Source organism: Rhinolophus hipposideros (assembly GCF_964194185.1).
Source record: "Rhinolophus hipposideros genome assembly, chromosome: 5".
Classification (NCBI taxonomy): Eukaryota; Metazoa; Chordata; class Mammalia; order Chiroptera; family Rhinolophidae; genus Rhinolophus; species Rhinolophus hipposideros.
Window position 1 is genome coordinate 73,036,968 of NC_138051.1, and position 22,524 is coordinate 73,059,491.

At 36.4% G+C, this 22,524-nt stretch overlaps 1 protein-coding gene across 26 annotated transcripts in view; it reads left to right on the forward strand.

Annotated features, from left to right (window-relative positions):
- The window catches only part of GPHN (gephyrin), a 455,320-nt gene that overhangs the window by 426,850 nt on the left and 5,946 nt on the right, over nucleotides 1-22,524 (forward strand). For all 26 annotated transcript variants that reach the window (XM_081049702.1, XM_081049721.1, XM_081049725.1 and 23 more), the window contains 3 exons: nucleotides 7,184-7,257; nucleotides 11,451-11,515; nucleotides 15,135-15,238. In XM_081049702.1, the coding sequence (XP_080905828.1) occupies nucleotides 7,184-7,257; nucleotides 11,451-11,515; nucleotides 15,135-15,238 (243 nt within the window). The remainder of the gene's footprint in view (nucleotides 1-7,183; nucleotides 7,258-11,450; nucleotides 11,516-15,134; nucleotides 15,239-22,524) is intronic.

The following is a 22,524-nucleotide window of genomic DNA, read 5'->3' on the forward strand; positions in this document are numbered from 1 at the left end:
GCCTAAATTTATAACTGACTCTTTGGACAGTGAACTCTTTGGCTCTGAGAACAAATGTCAGAATTCGGTAGCCTGAATAGAGAATGCCTGCCTCCCAATCACAATGTTAGTTTCAGTGTGTTTAAGAATAGCACCTCGGTTGTTAAAACCATAGAAGGACAAGAGAGACTCTCAGTCCAAGACTGACATCTCAAGTTACATCCAGGAGTGAAGGTATTAAAAGTGTAGGCAGGTATTCTCCTTCCAGCAGGCAGATTGCTGGGTTAGTCTTCCCTCAGTCTCCTAGAAGTCTTTCATTCCAGCTGGAGCATACCACCACGGACCTCTGCTGAGATCACAGAGGCCAAGGGCAGAGGTCCGCAGTGTAGTGGATCCATTGCAGTAATTGCTACATACCTTTTCATTACCATCAGGCTGCCTGTGGCATTCTGAGTATCACAAGAGCAAACCCTGAAGTTAGGAGTACTTAAATGTTAAAAATCTTATTTCCAGGAGTGTGTCATGTATCATTTATGTTGGATACTAATGAACTTAATTATGGGACGATACCTATTCATAGTTGGCAGACCTGAAGTTTGTCTTTTCTGATACTTCTGAGGAAGAAACAAGTTTGTAGCATACATAGGCAATTGTGGCTCAACTGTGGTGAGGACAGAACACCTCTCAAACTTAATGGTCTTTGTTAATGTTAACAGCGATGTCATTCATCCTAGGGATTTGCTCACAAGTAAACAGAACCAATGTAGCAAAGCACATTGTTTTTCTTTATTTCACTCTCTGCGTGGTAAGAGAAACTAAATCTTAAAGTTACTAGGAAGGAGTTTTAGGAATTGGGTATCCCTTAGTATTCCAAATAGGAACTAATAATTGTCCTTCCTACCTCCTTGAGTGGGAATGAAAGAAAGGGAACCAGGAAGAAAGAGATAAAGCATACATGTAGCAAACTCCTGCCAACCTGCAAGTTCTACTCCCCAAAAGAATTCCAGTGTACCTCAGTAGCAGAAAGAAAGAAAAGCATAAGAGATAGAGCCCAAGGGCTGAGACTGGAAACCAGTCACCGGGAAGACAGGGACATCAAGGAAAGATCCAGAAGCATTATGTAGCAGGCATGATGAATCTTAAGTGCAGAAACTCGAGCATGCAAGAAATTCATTTACTCAATTCAAATTAAATCCTACTATGAGCGCTCATGCTACCAAACTGGCAGGAAAGTTTATTTAAGCCATTACTGGGGCTCACCCCCTCCAAGAATTATGCCAAAGACTGGGAGGGACTTAAGAGGTAACAGAGCATCAGGGAGACACAGCTGGTCACCAGTCTGTACTGGATACATCTAAAGTGTCCTTGTAGTGCCATTAGATCTTCAGGCCTTTGCTCTTTGGGTTCTACTAGCAACTCGGGGAGCATGGGGATGCTGGGAGCGTGGGTGGGGGAAGGGGTCCCTGCTGTTTGTGGGACCCACAAACCTCTATCTTCTTCTGAGCCAAATAAAAATGACTTCCACTCTTGCTTCCCTCAAAATCTCTCCCCATCTCCACCTCCCTCTACCCCACTTAGACGTTTCAAAGAGTTTTCATTTTTATAAAACACTCAAAGTTTCAGGTAAACAGTATCTACATTGTGCCCTGAAAACTAAAAAATTGTATTCGTTGCTATAAATTTTCTACAACCTGCCAAACTGTAAAATAGCTCAAAAACAATGAACGGTGCATATAACTTAGAAGATACACTTAGACTGGACACCCAGTTTTGTTTTTCATTTGTTTTGTTTTGTTGTGTTTTGCTATTTAAGAGTCTCTTGATTTTTCCTGAGAGTGTCTCTCCCACCTCATGTGATCAAAATAATCACAAAGATAATTATTGAGCACAAAAAATGACTGGCCTCATTGACTTGCCCTGATTATTTAGCAGCAAGAGTGGTAATGAACCATATAGGCCTTCTTGAGTTTGTTTTGCAAATCTAGAGTTATACAGCAATAGAATATTAAAACTAATAAACAATATGCCATACAAATAAATACAATAAAATTTTCCTTGTCATGTCATTCAGCCCTATGTCCTTCTTGTTATGCTAAATCTTGGGTTAGCAGTCTGCTTTCAAAAAGCCATCTGCTTCCAATGTAAAGAGTCCTGGGATTCCTGACACAGTCCACTGGTACTATATAAAAGTTATCTCAGCTGTATCATCTCAGAAGCCTGTACCCAGGAGACTCTTTCAAGTGTCATAGTTCAGAGAACCTGTGGCAGTCCTCCTTCCTAGTGCTCCAAGTCTTTGTTGCAGACACAAACTAGTCACTGTAACTTACAGCTGAGCCTTCATGCAAGCATTAGAGTAAAACTGAAAATTGCCATAGATGACAGATACTTAATGGCTCTGCTTAATTTATTACTGTAATCAGTAACATCAGAATAGAAGATGAATAAAGTTCTCCATTGGGATACAGTATGTAACTGTTTCATAAAAATTTTTATCAGTGTTTTCCCTGATGGTAAAAACATATTATGGACAGCAAAGGTGTTGTCAAATCTCTAGGCACTTCCCATAAGCATACAGTTTCTGAAATAGTTATATTAGTAACATTTTACTTATGTGAATTTAACCTAAAGGCACACTGAGCGTCTCTTCTCAGATAGGACAGCAACTGTTACAATGGTAACGTATCAGACAAACTTAATTATTTCTAATTTTCTAAAGCAACAATAAAATATTTGAAAATAGGCTTAGAAAGTAACATGATTGTGAATAATCTTGGCTCATTCGTAAATGAGTAAACTTCATTCTTTGCTTTTTTATTGTCTTAAATAATTAAAAACACAATAAAGCAAATGTAAAGCACAAAAAGGCAGATTACACACACGAAAATAACCTTTCATATCGTAAGGAAAGCATTAATCAGTAACCAAAGAAATAAGCTCATCCAACCTGTGTGAATTTACTGTAATTTTAATATATTTCTCAGCTTCATAGGTGTAATACCTATTTCTCAGACATAGGTATTATAAACCAAGGCAAATAAAAGTCATTTTCAAAGTTTTGTCCTTTATTATGCTTTTTAATATTTTTTTAAAGAACTTTTTATTTCTTTTTTTTTTTAAGATTTTTATTGAGAAAGGGGAACAGTGTGTACTTCCAGGACTTTTTTCCAAGTCAAGTTGTTGTCCTTTCAGTCTTAGTTGTGGAGGGTGCAGCTCAGCTCCAGGTCCAGTTGCCATTGCTAGTTGCAGGGGGCACAGCCCACCATCCCTTGGGGACTCGAGGAATCGAACTGGCAACCTTGTGGTTGAGATTTTAAGTTATTTTTAAGCTGGCATACTACAAACATAATTACTATTGAAATTAAAAGTTTGTCATACCCAAAGCAATCTACAGATTCAGTGCAATCCCTATCAAAATTCCAATGGTATACTTCACAGAACTAGAACAAATAATTTGAAATTTATATGGAACCGAATACCAAAAGCAATCCTTAGAAAGAAAACCAAAGTTGGAGGTATTACGCTCCTTGACTTACTATACTACAAAGATATAGTAATTAAATCTGGCACAAAAACAGACACGCAGAGCAATGAAACAGAATTGAGATCCCAGAAATAAATGCACACAGATATGGACAATTAATCTACGACAAAGGAGCCAAGAACATACAATAGAGAAAGGACAGTCTCTTCAATAAATGGCGCTGGGAAAACCAGATAGCCACATGCAAAGGGATGAAACTAGACCACTAGTTCACATAATATACAAAAATTAGTGGATTAAAAACTTAAAGGTAAGACCTGAAGCCATAAAATTCTCTGAAGAAAACCTAGGCAGTAAGCTCCTTGACATCAGTCTTAGTGATATTTTTGTGGATCTGACTCCAAAGGCAAGGGAAACAAAAGCAAAAGTAAACAAATGGCACTATATTAAAGTAAAAGCTTCTGCACAGCAGAGGAAACCATCATCACAATAAAAGGCAACCTTCTAACTGAGAGAAAATATTTACAAATATTTGAGAAGGGGTTAATACCCCCAAATGTATAAAGAACTCATACAACTCAACAATAAAAAAAAAAAAGCCTGATTAAAAAATGGGCAGAGGATTTGAACAGACATTTCTCCAAAGAAGGCATACAGATGGACAACAGGCACATGAAAAAATATTCAACATCACTAATGATTAGAGAAATACAAATCAAAACCACAGTGAGATATCACTTCACACCTGTTAGGATAGCTATTATCAAAAAGACAAAAAGTAAGAAGTGGTGAGGATGTGGAGAAAAGGGAGCCTTGCATGCTGTTGGTGGGAATGTAAATTGGTGGAGCCACTGAGGAAAACAGCATGGAGATTCTTCAAAAAAGAATTCTTCAAAAAATTAGGAGTAGAACTACAAGATGACTCAGCTATTCCACTTGGATGTCTATCTAAAGAATACAAAAACACTAATTCAAAAATATATGTTCTATATATAATGGAATATTACTCAGCCATGAAAAAGGAGTGGAATTTTACCATTCGCAATCATATGTATGGACCTAGGGGGTGTTATGCTAAGTGAAATAAATCAGACAGAGAAAGGCAAATACCATATGCTTTCACTTATATGTAGAATCTAAAAAACAAAACAGATGATCAAACAAAACAGAAACAAAGTTATAGATGCAAAGAACAAACTGATGGTTGACAGATGGGAGGGGATTGGGAGACTGAGCGAAAAGGTGAAGGGATTAAGAAGTACAAATTGGTAGTTACAAAATAGTCATGGGGATGTAAAGTACAGCATGGGGAATATAGTCAGTAATATTGTATGGCATGGGGGCGTAACTAGACTTATGGGGTGATCACTTTGTAAGTTATATAAATGTCTAACCACTGTGCTGTACATCTGAAACTAATATATTGAATGCCAAAAAAGAAAAGATTTATATCTTCCATTTATAAGAATCATCAAATGGTCAGACCATAAACCAAATTTCCAATCATTGCTACCATGAGGGGGAATAATTTGTTGACCAGGCACAGAAACAAAATAGAACTAAAATCAATAAAAGGGGCAAAATTAGAGAAACCAAAAGTTAGCAGAGTTCACATTTTATTGCTGCTTGGCATTCACTTCAGGAACCAAGGAAAGATGTGCTCAGGTTTAAGCCACCCACGAAGTGCGCTTCTTCGGCAACAGGTTTACCTGGCTCTGTCAAGCAAATTATGGTAGACTGTGATAAATCAAGAATGCATGTTGTAATCTCTAAAATAACCACTAAAATAATAACAAAGGAATTTTTGTGTAACCAGCAAGCTAATAGAAGAAAAGTAAAGCAACAACAACAACAACAAAAAAAAGGTGAATCCAAAAGGAGACATGAAAGAAGAAAAAAGGAAATAAAAACAGAAGTGACAAATAGAAAATAAATAATAGGGTAATAGTTTTAAATCCAAATATAGCAGTAATTATATTAAATGTAAATGGACTAAATCAGTTTAAAAATTGTCATTCTGGGTGTAAATAAACAATAGTATGATACTTATAAGCAGCACACCTTAAATTTAAGGACACAGCTAATTGAAAGTAAAAGATAAAAAAATTACAATGAAAGATAGCTGGTGTGGCTGTATTGATATCAGAGAAAAATTAAGGTAAAAAGGATTACTAGATATTAGGAGGGATACTTCATATATGTAAATGTATCAGTTCATCAGGAAAATATAACATTTCTAAATTTATTGCATCCATTAATATAGCCTCACAATAAACATAAATAAGTAATTGATCTATCATCAAGCCCTGGTAATGCAAAGCAGGCCGAGGACTGAGACTGAGAGAAGGGGGGGTGGGCAGAGGGTAGAAAACAGTATTCCAGGCAGCAGGAAGAACATTTTCAAAGACTAGAGGCAAGAAAGCTTTAAAAACTGAAAGCAGCATAGTCTTGCTGGGAGGAGGTGGGGTAGGGGGAGAGAGGGAGAGGGAGAGGGAGAGGGAAAAGGGGAGAGAAAGAGGGAGGGAGGGAGGGAGAAAGAGGGAGGGAGGGAGGGAGGGAGGAGGGCTAGGTGGGAAGACTGCCTAATGAGAGCAATGATTGGTAAAAGGGGGTTAGAAAATACAAGAATCATAGATATGATATTGAAAAGATGAGGCTTTTTTCCTGGAAACCAGGAAGTTCTTAAGTATTATATAGTGACTTGATGAGATTTGTTTTCAGAAGATCTCTTACTTCTGTGGGGGACATGAATTGGAGGAGGGCAGTGCTACCGGCAGAGACCTATTTCAGTAATCCAAGTGAGATGATGTAGGCTGAAGCTGTGGAGGTAGAGAGAAGAGAACCAATTTTAAAAAATACAATGTCCCATAGCTCTTGAAATATTTAAAATTTTAGTAGGTTACTAGACTCACTCTTGGGTTAGTGAATAAAGCAACACAAACAACAGATCAAGAAAGAAGTTGAAAAATTTTAAGAACTGCAGCTTTTTTTCTTTCTGTCTACAAAACCAACTACAGGGCAGTGTTGCCTTTCATTTCCAAAGATCAGATTTTGTCAAATCACTCTGGATGGGTCATAACCTTAGGTTGGTTGTGTTTTGTTAGCACAACTGAAGTTGGAGCAATTACACTCCCTTGACTTTCTGTTTAAAACTCCATCCCTCTTTTTTATTTTTGTTGGCTTATTTAAAATTGGAAATCTATGGGCAAATATCCAAGTCTCAACTGAAGAATGTACATTATTTTAAATCCATTAAGCAGAATAGTGTAGGGTATATACATGTGGTTTCCCTGGCCAGGAACAACTTCTTAAGCCATATTTGTTAACATCCTTTCTCAGACATAAAAGCCTGTCTTAAAAGACAGACAATAACCCACCCGGTAATAATTAATATGTTAATGTGGTTATTTGGTTCATTATCAAAGTACTCCTCCTAGGATGTACTTTTTATGAGGATAGAGATATTGTCTCTTTTGTTCAAGGCTACAGCCCCCTTACCTAGACTGGTACTCAGCATTATACCACGTGCTCAATAAATATTTATTAAATGAATGACTGAGGAATGAAGGGGTGAAGGAATATTTGTCTTAAGAAAATCAACTGCACTAAAATAAGGTGTTGTTTTCATTTTAGTCTTATAAATTCATTTTATCTTCATTTAAAGTTTTGATTCTCTCATATAAGAATGTTTGAAAGTAAAGTGATTATTTTTCATATTTGCAGGACTATCTCAAGCAGGTGCTGGACATTGATCTTCATGCTCAGATCCATTTTGGCAGGGTTTTTATGAAACCAGGGTATGAAAATAATCTTATCTCATATATGGGTTTGGTTTGGCTTGCTTTGACTAACAGTTTTAAATGCTCTCTTTTTATATTTTCTCTTATGGATTATCTATTCTAATAAAGAAATATTACAGTATCAGAATTTTTTGCACAAGTGTAGCTTCTATCTGAAATGGGAATTCATCTTCCTTATGAATCACTGAGTTTGGCATAAACAAAGCAAAGCAACTTTCTAAACCTTTTTTTGATTCTCATGTCTAGTTCCTAGTTCCTTCTTTCTATTTTTCTCTATCTGATTTTCTATCTCTCTTTGAAAACATTTTAGTATAAAAATTCTCAAACACACACAAAAGTAGAGTGCAGTGAACCCCCTCATGAACCCATCACCCAGCTTCAGTAACAACATTTTTTCATAATTGTTGTATCAACCCAACCCTCACCTTTTTGGGGAGACAGAGGGCTGGATTATTTTAAAACAAATTCTAGAGATGTCCTTATGGTATACATCTTAAATAATAATGACAACAGCAGCGTTTTCTTATGTAATCACAATTGTATTATCTCACCTAACAGAATAAATAAGAATATCTGAATATCATCTAATGCCCTGACTATATTCAAATTCTCCGAGATGTCAAGAGAAAGAATGCCTTCTTATAATTGTTTTGCTTGAATTAGGATTCAAGTCAGTCCATTCATTGTACGTAGTTGTTAAATCTTTGTTAAACGAGAATATTTACTCCCCACCCCTCCTTTTGTGGTCATGCTGTTGTCTTGTTGAAGAAACCAAATCATTTGTCCTAATGAATAGATTTGGCCGATTGTTTCCTTATGGTGGTGTTTAATTTGCTCCACTCTCTCCAATATATTCTGTAGACTGGAAATTAGATCTAAAAGCTTGATTAGATTCAGAGTCAACTTTTTTTCCTTTATAAGAATACTTCATAAGTAGTATTTCATACTGCTTCTTACTGCCTCCCAGGAGGAAAGAAAAATAACCACATACCAAGATCTTGCACATCTCCTAAAAACTAATAACTCTCTAAGGAAAGGCTGATGGAGGTCCTGTAAGCAGTTGTAAATCCTTAAAGAATGCCAAACACTGGTGCTGATGAAATATGTGTGGCCATATCTTCATGCAAGTCTGCCTGTTCAGACGCCTGCTACTCTATAAACCTTTGCTTCCCTGTTCAAAGGCTCAGCGTGTGGGTGAGTGTTCCAGCACACTTCCTTGCTGTCGGAGGCAGCAGTGATGCTTTAGTTAGGAGTCTACCCTGATGGGTGCTCATGGGAACCCTAAGAGAGTGTAGAGGTGAGACTTACCAGTTCTTCCAGTGAGCAGTGGGAACTATCAGCAAATTCCAGAAACCTTTGTTAAGTCATATAACCCTCCTAATCTCCCTGAGTTATTGGATACCTCATATCAGTTCTTGGACAGAGATCAGGCTTTACCTCCGAGTTTTGCTACTTAAGTATGAAGTTAAGATTATCCTTAAAGCTTTCTTCACAACTTGATAGAATTTAGAATTCTTGGCATTTTATTTCTGAGGTTACCCCAATATGGCTGCTGCTTACAAGGCTCTTTCATTATTGAAATTGTTAGATTTGGATCATTCTTATTAAGAATATTTTGTCTTAAGCAGATATTGCTATGGTATGAATGCACAGGCTTTTTTATTTTCCTGTCCCTATGGGCAATACTAATTTGATTAGAATACAGAGGAAATCCCAAAACCACGTCAACGTGCTTCTCACTAACCCTAAATATTAAATCAGTTATTCCCTTTGCAGTGAGAAAGAGGCTGACATCACTTGCCCTCACCGCTAGAGAATTATTTGTGTAATATCTGTTATTTAAATTAATCTCAGCACCTATGGTGTACAGTTCTTTTTATTTTCAGTCTTTTATTTACCACCTACCTCAACTTTAGGAGTTCGTCAGTTCCTAATGTTTATTGTCCTCAGTTAAAGTCACAACACTCTGTGACTTCAGTCATTGTATAAATTCTGTTGCATTCTGATCTCAAGAGGAGAATTGAACAATAAGAGTTGAGTTTCAAGGAAATGGCCTCTCAGAGCCTAAACAAAAACTTCACAGTCTAGCAACAGGGCACTAACGATAGCGATGCATGATAACAAAATATTTTTTGTTATGGAATCTTTTTTAAAATGAGTGCCTTTAGAGAAATCATGGTACCTGTCTGCAAGATGTAAAAGATGATTTAAATTGGCTTTACGTACAGTAGAAGGAAGGTTTTATGCATTTCCTCTTCTCTCTTATTATGTGTGTTAGTTTACTATAATAAAGTGGTTTAGAAGTTTAAATGGGCTTCCTTTACTTGGCCAGAATTTTGTATTTGTCTAAAGACAGGAAGATTTTAAAGGTAATTGCTACTTAATAGTAAAATAAGAAGAACTATAAAAATCTCAAGAACAATTTAGCTTTGCTCTTCCGGCATACAGTGCACTCAGAATGTAATTGACCTCTTTCACTTTAGATACAGAGATCCTCAAAAAAGCATTTGGAGTATTTTGAACCAGATCTATCAATCATAATTTTTATGAGTCATCTATAGTGAACATAGCTGTTTTTGAGAATTTATCTTGGAAATTATTTTCATCACACAGTAACAGTCATTGCCAAGTAACCTATCCATAACTCTACATGACAGTCTAAACTCATGTTTCTAAACTACAGCAAAAATCGCTTCTCGGCCTTTTGGCTAAGATCAAGTGTAAAATACAGCAAAGAATCAGAAAGTCAGCCAAAAAGACCTCAGTAGCCCAAAACAGATGTTACAAAGTCCATAGACTAACACTTCACAGCATACCCAATGAGAGCCTTACCAAATTATGAGCCATAAAGTTAGAAAAACCTTGGTTCAAATCTTTGTTTCCCCACTTGGGTAGCTGAGTGCTTCTGGCCAAATTGCTTAATCTCTCTGAATCTGTTTCCTTAACTATAAAATGGATGATAATTGTCACCTCGTGAGATTGTTGTGAAAATTAAATGAAATAATGGATGTAATGCATAGATGTTTCTTTTAAAATAATAACTTTTATTATTACTAATATTGTCATTCCAACAATAAAGCTATTATTACTCTTCTGTGGTTCCCAAACCTAAAGCAAGCATTAAGGATCTAGCATTAAGGGGAGCCACAGAAAAACACTAGGAAAACAAAAACAAACTATGGAAACACAACAGTGTATGATGTAGGATTATGGTTTATAAGTAAAACCAACACATAATAATACCCTTGTGACTCAACAACACTGTATTATAGCAGAGTACAATAAGTTAATGATGGCTATAAATCATCAAAAAATGTTAATGTTCATCATATTATTGCAAAAATTCATGAGTGAATGACCCATTTTTGAAAGACCAATTTGCAAAAACCGTAAGAAAAAAATGGGGGGTACTTAAAAGGATGATTTGTCGACAGTATGGAAATTTCAGCATTCCATAAGGATTCTACACCACTCACGTTTCATTAATATAATGAAAATTTTAGCTGGAATTCAATATAAAGGGTAGACGATAGAAAAAAATCACGATTCTTAACTGCCCACCACCTCCATGCCACTGACACTCACTTCTCTGTACCCCCACGATAAGGGTTCATGTCAGAAACTTGAGGAAGTATAATTTGAAAATTTTTTAAGTTATTGTTGCTTTAATTTTGTTCTAGTCATGGTATTTTATTTATTTTGACACTTTAAAACACTCCCTTCAGAGGAGGGAGATTCTTATGTTTATTGCTGAGTACAGTTTTAAACGGTTGGGAAATACTCATCTTGAACAATAATAGATAGTTATCTGATAGACATGTATTACCAGGTGGTCTTCTGATATTAAGAATGATTGTTATAAATCTCCAACAATAGTATAGACATTATCAGCTGGATGGGTGGAGAAATTCCAGGATTTGGGATAACTTCAATGGCACTGGCAGGAAGGGAAAAAATGTAAGCTACAGAAAACCAGGGAGTTTGGTTATTTGGACACAGAAGATGCTAAAAACAAATTGATTTAAATGCTCTTGAAACACTTCAAGTAATAGAGGTTAAGAAGGGTCAACAGAAAAGTCCTTCTATATGGTCAACTTTCTGTATGGGGAGCCCCGCAACAAGAAAACTGGAGCACTTAGTTGACTCGTCATGTTACTCTGCCCTCACTAACAACCTCTTTTTTTCTCTAGCCTGCCAACAACATTTGCAACTTTGGATATTGATGGTGTAAGAAAAATAATTTTTGCATTACCAGGTAAGACAAATTGAAATAGTGTCTTTTGCTTTTTCTGGGGGAAAGAAATGACCGAACGTTTTTTGAATCCCAGGTGACCAGTTCCCTATCAGCATTAGACTTGGAATCCGAAAGACCTGGGTTCAAGTCATAGCTTTACTTACTTGGACAAATTACTTAACCTCACTGAAGCTGTTTCTTCATCTAGAAAATGGGGCTAGTGTCTATTTCACAGGGTTGGTGTGAAAGTCAAATTAGATAATATCTTTCAAAGCACATTCCAAACCCTAAGATGATGACCCAATGTTAGCTGTCATTAGTTCTTTCCGGGCACCTGCTTTTCCTTATAGGAAATTGGTCAAAGATAGCAGTCTCATCACCTCCTACTAGAAGTATTGTGCTCAAGAGGCCAAAGGGCCTGGAATCATCCATGCAAATACTAGAACAAAAAATACAAAGCTGCCTTTGGTCCATGCCAGATTTGGACTGGGTGGGGGCGGGGGAGGGGGTGGTGTGTGACTAGAATGGCTGCCGGTGGTCTGGGACTTCTCAGCCTAATCTCAGGCATCAGCAGTCTGACGTCACTCATCACTGTCCCCACCCTCACTCCCAGGTGAGCAGAAACTCCCATGTTCAGAGTGTAGAAAAAGCAAAGTGATTCGGTTCACAAGGATTTTCAAATTCAGTTTTTTTATTGATTTTGGCAGTGTATTTAAAGCTGTGGTTTTAAAGCCATTACTAATTTTGATAAATTCTAAAGTAATTTAGAAGTTTTATGTATCTCCATGTTATTTTTTTCAACTTGAAAAAAAGAATTATCCTCTAATCTGTAACAGTGCCCCATTCTCTGTTTTTTAGCACAGGTTCCTTCAGAAAATAATCTACTTATGCTTTTCAGATGAACGAATCTGGTGACTGTGAAATATTTATATGCTTTTTATACTAAATAAATCTCAAGAGATATAAAGAGAGGAGGCAGAAAATGTAGAACTTTAAAGGATTTTAAAGCCCCTATCTATAAGCATAAAAGAGATTAGATTTCTATCATATAGGAAATTTTAAGAGAGAGGACATGTAAGGTAAAGTAGTCCTCAAGATGGATCTATCTATAAGTACAGAACTCCATAGGGCCTTTAACATACCTTTAGATGTTCCAAAAAACATTCTATAAAAAAATGTGATCCTCTTTCTAGCTTTAACATCCCTAGAAGGCACTATTTACTTTGTCTACAGAAGTACGATTTGACCTCCAGATTTGACCTCCAGACCGTCAGTGACAGCATAACAAAGAACGTTACAATGGGAGCCATTTCACCATTACTAAGGAAGGATCGCTGAGCTCCCAAAGTCATAATTAAATAACCTATATTCACAGAGCTACTTTAATTGGAAATTTTCTCTGCTCAGCCCGAATAAACCAAAAGAGGGCAGCAACAACTCACATATTTAGATTGTAAAACCAGCAAAGAGGTTCCTTTTACAAAGATTTTAAAATTCAAAATTGTATTTCTGCTTTCTGGAGGGCCATGCATTTAAAGTCATTACTGATCTTGATAAGTTGTAAAGCAGTTTAAAAGTTTTGTGTATCTTGTTGCTATTTTTGTAACTTTTTAAAATTACTATAGTAACACATGTTCCCTATAAAAACATTAGAAAATACAGATAAGCATTAAGAAATGTTATCCATAATCCCCTTCCCACTATTTGCAATTTTTTGGTATCAGTCTTCCAATTCTTTTTTTTCAGAGAGAACATTTTTTAAAGAGTAATTTTATAAAGCAGTAGCAATTACAGGAACAGGAATTCTGAAAGCAGTTGAATGAACAATAGCTTTGTTTTTTTTTCCAGGAAAGTTTACGTACATTTGTATCTTGAAGCAAGGGAAAAGCAATTGATTCTTATTAAGAGTCTGCTGTTCTGTTGGGCAACTTATTTTTCTATTAAGATACTAAGTATCAATAATCTCTTCTTACAACTGAAAACAAATCTATTCTTAACTACTTTTGTGGGTAGAAAAAAATTAAAGGTATGGTTTAAGGTAATAATAGTCTAAAGTGACCATTACCTTTAACTTTGATGATAGAATTAGGAGCACATAGCCAGGCCAAGGGAACATGAGATTCTAATAGCCCATCATCTATCCCCAGTGTACACATACATACTCACAACAGTATAGAGGTATTAATTAAGTTAGAATTTTAGAACCAGAAAGGATATTGAGAAGCATATAGTCCAACCTTTCCTTTTGTGGATCAGTTAAATTAGATTCAAAAAGGTTTGCAACTCACCAGGGTCACACAGCTTGGTTACTTAACATACCACACAAGAAACTAAATCTGTTATTCTCAGCCCAGCCATTTTTTTTTCACAACCTACCTTTCCTCTCTTTGTAGTACATGACACACCCAGATTTCTTCTTGGAGAGGTACAATTGAATTTCTCAAATTTTTCTCCTAACTTTAAAAGAACTTGGTATTTGTATTAGTCTTCACAGGCTGCCATAACAGAATACCACAGACTAGGTGACAGGATCATTTTCTTACAGTTCTGGACACTGGCAATCTAAGAGCTAGATGCCAGCAAGTTTGGTTTATATTGAGGTTTTCCTTCCTGGCTTACAGATGGCCACCTTTTCACTGTGCCCTCATGTGGCCTTTCTTCTGTACACACACGCTCCTGATGTTTCTTCCTCTTTTTATAAGGACCCCCGTCCTATTGGATTAGGGTCTCACCCTTATGACCTCAGTTAATTTTATTTGTCTCTCTAAAGTCCCGATCTCCAAATACAGTCACATTGGAGGTTAAGACATCAATAAATGAATGGGGTTGGTAGGAGTGACACAGTTCGGTCCATACAGTATTTTTCTGCAAGTCATTCACATCTTAAATCATTTAGTTTTATTTTTTAAATTTAAAGAAATGTCTGGTGGGGGCGACTGGATGGCTCAGTTGGTTAGAGCGCGAGCTCTCACCAACAAGGTTGCTGGTTCAATTCCCCCATGGGATAGTGGGCTGTGCCCCCTGCAACTAAAGATTGAAAACGGCGGCTGGACTTGGAACTGAGCTGCGCCCTCCACAAGTAGATTAAAGGACAACGACTTGGAGCTGATGGGCCCTGGAGAAACACACTGTTCCCCAGTATTCCCCACTAAAATGGAAAAGAGAGAGAGAGAGAGAGAGAGAGAGAGAGAGAGAGAGCGAGAAAGAAATGTCTGGTAAAGGGGATTATGGATAAATTTTTTTATGCTTATTCTACTTTCTAATTCTTTTACACTGAGCATGTATTACTATGGAAATTTTAAAACATTTTATAAATAGCAACTAGAAACCACTTTAAAACTTACCAAGATTAGTAATGGCTTTCCACGTATAGTTCTCAGAAAAGCAGAAATAAATGGTGTTAAACAGCTTCTGGGCATCAGAAGTCTCTGTGTTTCATTGGTAGACCCAAATGTTTGCATCCTCTGTGGAATTTGGTTGACTGTAGGTCTATTCTGGCATCCTTTCGGATTCAAAGATATTCAGAAAAGAAAGACTAGTAGTCACTTCACTCTCTGTGATACCTGAAGGCATAGACAGTCATAATTATTTGGCAAATTTTTATGTGTATACTATAAATAACTGCTTGGTTGACTTTCAGGGAATCCTGTGTCAGCCGTGGTCACCTGCAATCTCTTTGTTGTGCCTGCACTGAGAAAGATGCAGGGCATCTTGGATCCTCGGCCAACCATCATCAAAGCCAGGGTAATGTTTTCTAATAACCAGGAACCAAAATCAAAGCCTAATAACAATTAAGGATATGATCTAGATCTAGAAACATCTAGAGTTTTATATTAGTTTTGAGGGGGAAATGCAGTTTTAATCTCCCCTTCGTGGTGGAAAATGGAGGGGAAAGGGTCCCTTTATTCCCCTCCCACATTATTCCATGGCTTCTAAAGTGAATGATTTTTTCCAGTGAGAAGTCCATATGGGAGTGGATATGTTATGTTAAAACGGTCAATACATATGGCTGGCACCACCCTAACACTAAACCTATATGAAAGGAGGGACCAGAATTCCCTTTCCCCTGTGTAAACTCACAGAGGACAGCAATTTACCTGCTCACTTTTTCTGTAACTTCACTGATAAATTTTAAACAGGTTAAAAAAAGGCAATAAAAGGACTAAAAAGAGACTCTGGTAAATCAGAAAGATTTACCATTTTGTTTGGAAAAGAACTACTAAGGCCAAGGAATTATACCTGCTGTAAAAGTCACTTGGAAATTGGAGTCCCTTTCTCCACCAACACTAACTTCAATTTGATTTTCTACTACGCAACTAATTATGTAACACACTTTTCGTATAAGTAATGAACAATTTTCTTGGCAACATAAACTACAATACCAAACCATTACTTTTTTAAAGCTTTATTGAGGTATAATTGATATACAAAAAATTGTACATGTTTAATGTATACATTTTGATGAGTTTGGGCATATGCGTACACCTATAGTGTCATCACGACAGTCAAGGTACTAAACATATCTATCACCTCCAAAAATGTCTTTACGTTCTTAGCGGTTTTGTTTTTTTGTTTGTTTTGTGATGAGAACATTTGAGAACTATCCTCTTAACATATTTTAAAGTGCACAATATCATATTATTAACTATAGGCGCTATGTTGCATAGCAGATCTCTAGAACATTTTCACCTTGCATAACAGAAACTGTATACACATTAAGCAACAATTCCCCATTTCCTCCTCCCTTGATGCCCTGTAGCCAATATTTTATTCTCTGCTTCTATGAGTTTGACTACTTTAGATACCACATATAAGTGGAATCATGCAGTATTTGTCTTTCCGTGACTGACTTATTTTACTTAGTATAATGTACTCTAGGTTTATCCATGTTGCCAGAAATGGTAGGTTTTCATTCTCTCTTAAAACTGGATAATATTTCATTGTATGTATATGCAACATTTTTCTTATTCATCTGTTGATGGGCATTTAGGTTGTTTTCACACCTTGGCTATTGTAAATACTGCTACAGTGAATATGGGGTTACAGATATCTCTTTGGCATCCTGATTTTAATTCTTTTGGACTATACCCAGAAGTGGAATTGTTGAATCACATGGTAGTTCTACTTTTAATTTTTTGAGGAACCTCCGTACTGTTTTCCTTAGTGGTTCTTCCATTCTTCATTTCTACCAATAGTGTCTAAGAGTTCCAGTTTATCTACATCCTCACCAGTGTTTGTTATTTTTTGGTTGGTTGGTTGATTGTTGTTTTGATACGAGTCATCTTAACAGGTTTGAGATGATATCTCATTGTTGTTTTGATCTGCGTTTCCCTAATGCTAATGATTAGTGATGTTGAGCACGCTTTCATATACCTGGTGGCCATTTGTATGTCTTCTTTGGAGAAAGGTCTACTCAAGTCCTTTGCCCATTTTTTAATTAGGTTATTTGTTGAGTTTTAAAAGATTCTTATATTTTTTGAATATTAATTCCTTATCAGATTGATGGTTTGCAAATCTTTTCTCCCATTCTGTAAGTTGTCTTTTCACTTTATTAATGTTTCCTTTGCTGTGCAGAAGTTTTTTTAAGTGATGTAGTCCCATTTGTCTATTTTTGGTTTTGTTGCTTGTGCTTTTGGTGTTAAATTCATGAAATCATCACCAAGATCAATATTAAGAAGATTTTCCCCTATGTTTTCTTCTAGGAGTTTTCAGTTTTAGATCTTATATTTCAGTCTTTAATCCATTTTGAGTTGATATTTTGTATTGTGTAAGATAGAGTCCAATTTTATTCTTTTTTTATCGTTTTTCCAATACCCAAGCCATTACTTTTTAGGAGCCCTGGAATAAATTCAGACCTGACAGAATGCTATAATTAGTTCACAGGAAGAACACAAAGCATAAAATAATAATAGGAAATATTAATAAAATATTACTCTGAGAATGTATAAGCTAAAACATTAAGAATATTTAGGCTTCAGATACTCTTAACATTGATCTTCTAAATACTGAGACTCCAGGTAGTGAACACACAACACAATAAATAGATGATGTATTATAGAAATGTACACTTGAAACCTATTTAATTTTACTAACCAATGTCACCGCAATAAATTCAATAAAAATTTAAAAATATATATTGCTATTTTGTAGACTAATATGTGAAGGAGATATTCTCCTTAAAATTTCAATAAAAGTTCAACTAGATATTAATGAAAACAAAGTTTTGGGTTTTTTGTTTTGTTTTTTTCAATAATCACAGTGGTGGACTTATTTTAAATTAAGTGGAAAAAGAAGAAAAAAGCCAGCAATGATTCTGATCAAATCAGAAGGTCAGAGTCATGAAGCTTAGATTTAGACATTAAAACCAGTAATTCTGAATTTGCCCATTATTTTCATATTTGCTAAATTTAGAAAACAAGGAAAACCCATATTGTTACAAGAAAGAGAAAGAGGAATTCTCTTTGACTTTGCAAAGCTCTTATGAATCTTTTCATTTATTTCTCATTTTAACATCCACCATCTCTTCTTTAAAACTGACAATGTGGCAGCCATTTGTTCTGACAACAATGATTAGATACTGTGTTTCCCCAAAAACAAGACCTAGCCAGACCATCAGCTCTAATGCATCTTTTGGATCAAAAATTAATATAAGACCCAGTATTATGTTATATTATATTATATTATACCTGTTCTTATATTGTATTAAAATAAGACTGGATCTTATATTATTTTTTGCTCCAGAAGATGCATTAGAGCTGATGGTCTGGCTAGGTCTTATTTTCGGGGAAACACGGTAGTGCTCTGTAATCTAAGGGAAACTTAGAACATTGTTCGTGATGCTGCTCATTCCTGTGGAATGAGAACTGCTCTGAAAATCAGTCAGACTCCTTTCTCCCACAGAGCAGTGTCAGAAAGGGTCATCAGCATGCTGGGCTATTTGCTTCTTTTGTTTTTAGCTCTGCAGCTTACCCCACACCTTCACTGATTTAACTGCCACTTTAGAACATAACCCTATTCACTTACTTGAAACATGGTAAAGCTTATTGTCTCTGTTTTCTGACCATCCGAGATGCAGCCACTTATTACTTATTACTGTTTCTCAAAATGATTGCCACAAACACAGCCTCTCTTAATTCTTGCTGTTTTGGGAAAGTGGAGTGGGTATTAAATGCTGGTGTCCAGCTACCACACAGCTGAACTGTGAGGTAGCTGTCCTATGGGCAGGGTGATGCTGGATTATATTAACATGTCAGCACAAAAAAATGTCATCTTTTTATAGCAACACATTCTGAAGAACGTCAGTGTAGAATAAACATTTGCGCTATTTCTTTGGTCAGTTATGGTTGAAGTTGAAATACTTCTGATTTTCAGTAGACAGTCAGAAATATAATCTTAACAATTCATCGAATAAAATTATTGACCTAATGTTTCCACAAAAGGACATCCTATCATGTGTGTTTTTAATATCCCATCAAAGCACCCGGTACTACCCCTTGTTCTCAACTGTTTTTGCTAGAAACATATCTGAGGTAACTTCATGTTAGTATTAGCAGCTCACCTCATCTCAGGCATTAATTAAGAGATGGAAAAGGGAATACTTTCATCTCCCATGGAACCAGATCAGCACGTCCTAGGAGAATACGAGCCTGTTGGAATTCCACTAGACAATTCTGATTTGTCCACCTTCCCTCTTCTCGCGAGCATTAGTGTCCTGCATGCTATAAGAACTTGGTTAATGCTTTCTGACTGATGTCATAAACAGTAAAATACAAAGCATTGCAACACAATATTCATATTGTTTGAGATTGCTAAGGTGTTTGTAACTGTAGAGAGAAATGTGATTGTTTATTATGACAAGATCAGTCATTTACCATCAAAAGATATTATCAGATGCCTGTTATATGAGAATATTATGGCCTATGGATTGATAAAGAGATATTGAAAGTTATAAAACTGTTTATGATCAATAAGAAATGTAAATCAGTTTTAGCTTCTTATTAGGAAATGAAAACTATAACTAGGTTATAAAACTTTGGAAAACTGAATTTGAAATTGATCCATACCAGCATGTGCAAGGATTTTAGAGTTACATGATAAATTTTAGACATGATTTATAGGGTAATAACCTCAATGACCTTTCTAGTCAACTGATGCCTCATAACTTCTATAGCACTTACCAAAAAATTTAGTGTAAAGCTCCATTAACCACTCTTTGGAAGCTTTGACCAGACCTGAGCGGAGACCAAGCCCCCAACACCCACCATGTCATCTGGGGTCCCCACCCTTTGGTCACCTGTTTTCTCACAAACTCTCTTCCCCAATCTGTGCAGCTCTTAGTCCCAACCTATCCCCCTGAATCTTTCAGAGCTTTCAGCTTCTCTTTATTAACAGCTATCAAACCTTCCAAAGATATTCAGGTCTTGGGCAATTGTCTAATAGTCTTCCTCTCTACATCACTTATTACCATCAATTGCTTTATTTCTGTAATTCTAAATACCTTTTTTTCTGCTTCAGCCATTTGCATGCACATCCTTTTCAATACCCTGAACTGTTCCATCTCAAAAATCACGGACTCTGTTATACAATTAGGAACAAATGGCAAATTACTGATCAGTACCAGTAGATATAAAAGAGTGTAAACACTCCTATAGCTTACCTTTTACCCTCAGTCCATAGCCCCTTCTGGCTTTACCACTTTCCTCATCCAACCTAAATACTGTGGTATATCACTTCAACTGTTTTTCAACACCTTCAACTTTTTTTTGCCTCTTCCTTCCACTATAACCCACTCTAATAATATGTAAACTTGCATCAATCTTTCCTTCTTTGCCCTTCGCTTTTATTATCAGGTCACTAAGCACAACTAGAGAAGAGTATCCAGCTGTTCAGGTTATCACTTTCAGTTTACAAATTTCAGCAGGGGCCAAAATTCCCCTTGGTGAGCCTTTTGTACAACATGGATCAGCTTCTTCCATTCATTACTGGTCTTCCAAGTCTTCACCATTCTCCTAAAGCCCCCTGCACCACCCACATCCCCTGAATTTTGTAGCCAAAAAAAAAAAAAAAAAAAGGCCTGGGGATAGCTCTTGAATGATAGCTCTAATATGTACTAGATTATAACCCTTGGCACAGTTAATGGTTTCCCTTCCTCTAATCTTGCCTCCTCTTCTATCCTTTTCTGTTGTACTCTAATCATGTCAGCATCTCCAATTAAAATCCTTCAGTGCTTCCCATGACTCTCGGGTTAAATGCAAACTGCTCAACTGAGCACAAGAGGCCCTTCATCCTTAGGCCTGTTTTCCACTCCAGCTTCCTCTGCTTCCCATCCTGCATTCTGACCACACCAGGCTAATTACTGTTTCCACAATGGACATGCCATCTGCTGCCTATGCCTGTTTATTCCCCTTCCTAAAACGTTCTCCCCTAACCACCACATCTCCTTTTTCAGCTTAGAAAATCCCTTAGTCAGAAGACTCAAGCATCATTTCCCCTGCAAAGCCTTTCTCGATGTTCCTAAGAAAGGTTGTTGTTTACTTCTTTGTGCTTTTTTATACCATATAAACAGCTCTGGGATAATATTATTATACTACATTTGCAATTATTTACTCCATTTGAGAATTCTTTGAGGTCACTTCTCTATAGGATGGGCAGGGAAAAAAGAAAGGACAAAATATACTCCCCTTTTTTAAAAATTATTTTTTAGAGCACCTTTAAGTTCACAGCAAAATTAAGTGGAAAGTACAGAGTTCCCATATACCTCCTGTCCTCACACACGCACAACCCCCTACTACTGACATCTGGCACCAGAGTGGTATATTTGTTACAATTAGTAAACGTACTTTGATGCATCATTATCACCCAAAGTCCATAGATCACCGTAGCGTTCATTCTTGGTGTTGTACATTCCACGGGTCTTGACAAATGTGTAATTACATGTATCTGCCATTGTGGTACCATACAGCGTAGTTTCACTGCCCTAAAAACCTATGTTCTGCCTATTCATCCTTCCCTCCCTGCTAACCCTCGATCTTCTTATTCCCCAGTTTTGCCTTTTCCACAATGTGATGTAGTTGGAATCATACAGTATGTAGCCTTTTCAGATTGGCTTCTTACACTTAGTAATATGCATTTAACGTTCCTTCATGTCTCTTAACGACTTAATAGCTCATTTGTTTTTAGTGCTGAAAAGTATTCCATTGTCTAGTTTTATCACCGTTTATTTATCCATTCACCTACTAAAGGACATCTTGGTTGCTTCCAAGTTTGGGCAATTATGGATAAAGCTGCTATAAACATCTGTGTGTAGGTTTTTGTGTAGCCATAAATTTTCAATTCATTTGGTTAAATACCAAGGAGCACGATTTCTGCATTGTATGGTATGTGTATGTTTAATTTTGTAAGAAACTGCCAAACTGTCTTCCAAAGTGGCTGTACCACTTTACATTCCCACCAGCAGAATAAGAGTTCCTGTTCCTCCCTATTCTCCACAGAATTTGGTGTGATCCTTGTTTTGGATCTTGGTCTTTCTAATAGATGTGCAATGATATCTTATTGTTGTTTTAATTTGTAGTTCTCTAATGATATATGATGTTGAATAGCTTTTCATATGCTTACTTGTCATCTGTATATATCTTCTTTGGTGAGGTATCTGTCCAGATTTTGGCCATTTTTTAAATTAGGTTGCTCTTTTTCTTGTTGTTGAGTTTTAGGATTTCTTTGTATATTTTGGACAATAGGCCCTTATCAGGTGTGTCTTTTGTAAATATTTTCTCCCAGTCTGTGGCTTATCTTCTGATTCTGTTCATATATATATATAATTCTCTCCCTTAGACATTTACATGTAGAACATATCATATAGTACTGCACCAAACAATAGTTTTATCTCTTGAGTGACTACTGTGTGCCAGGAAAATATTCAGCGGGAAGAGTCCTAGTTCACAGCCCACTGCCCAATTTTAAAATAGAAAAAATTATCAGTTGTGAAACATCAACCATTTGCAATGCTTTTTCACCAAAAATTGTCTCTGTGT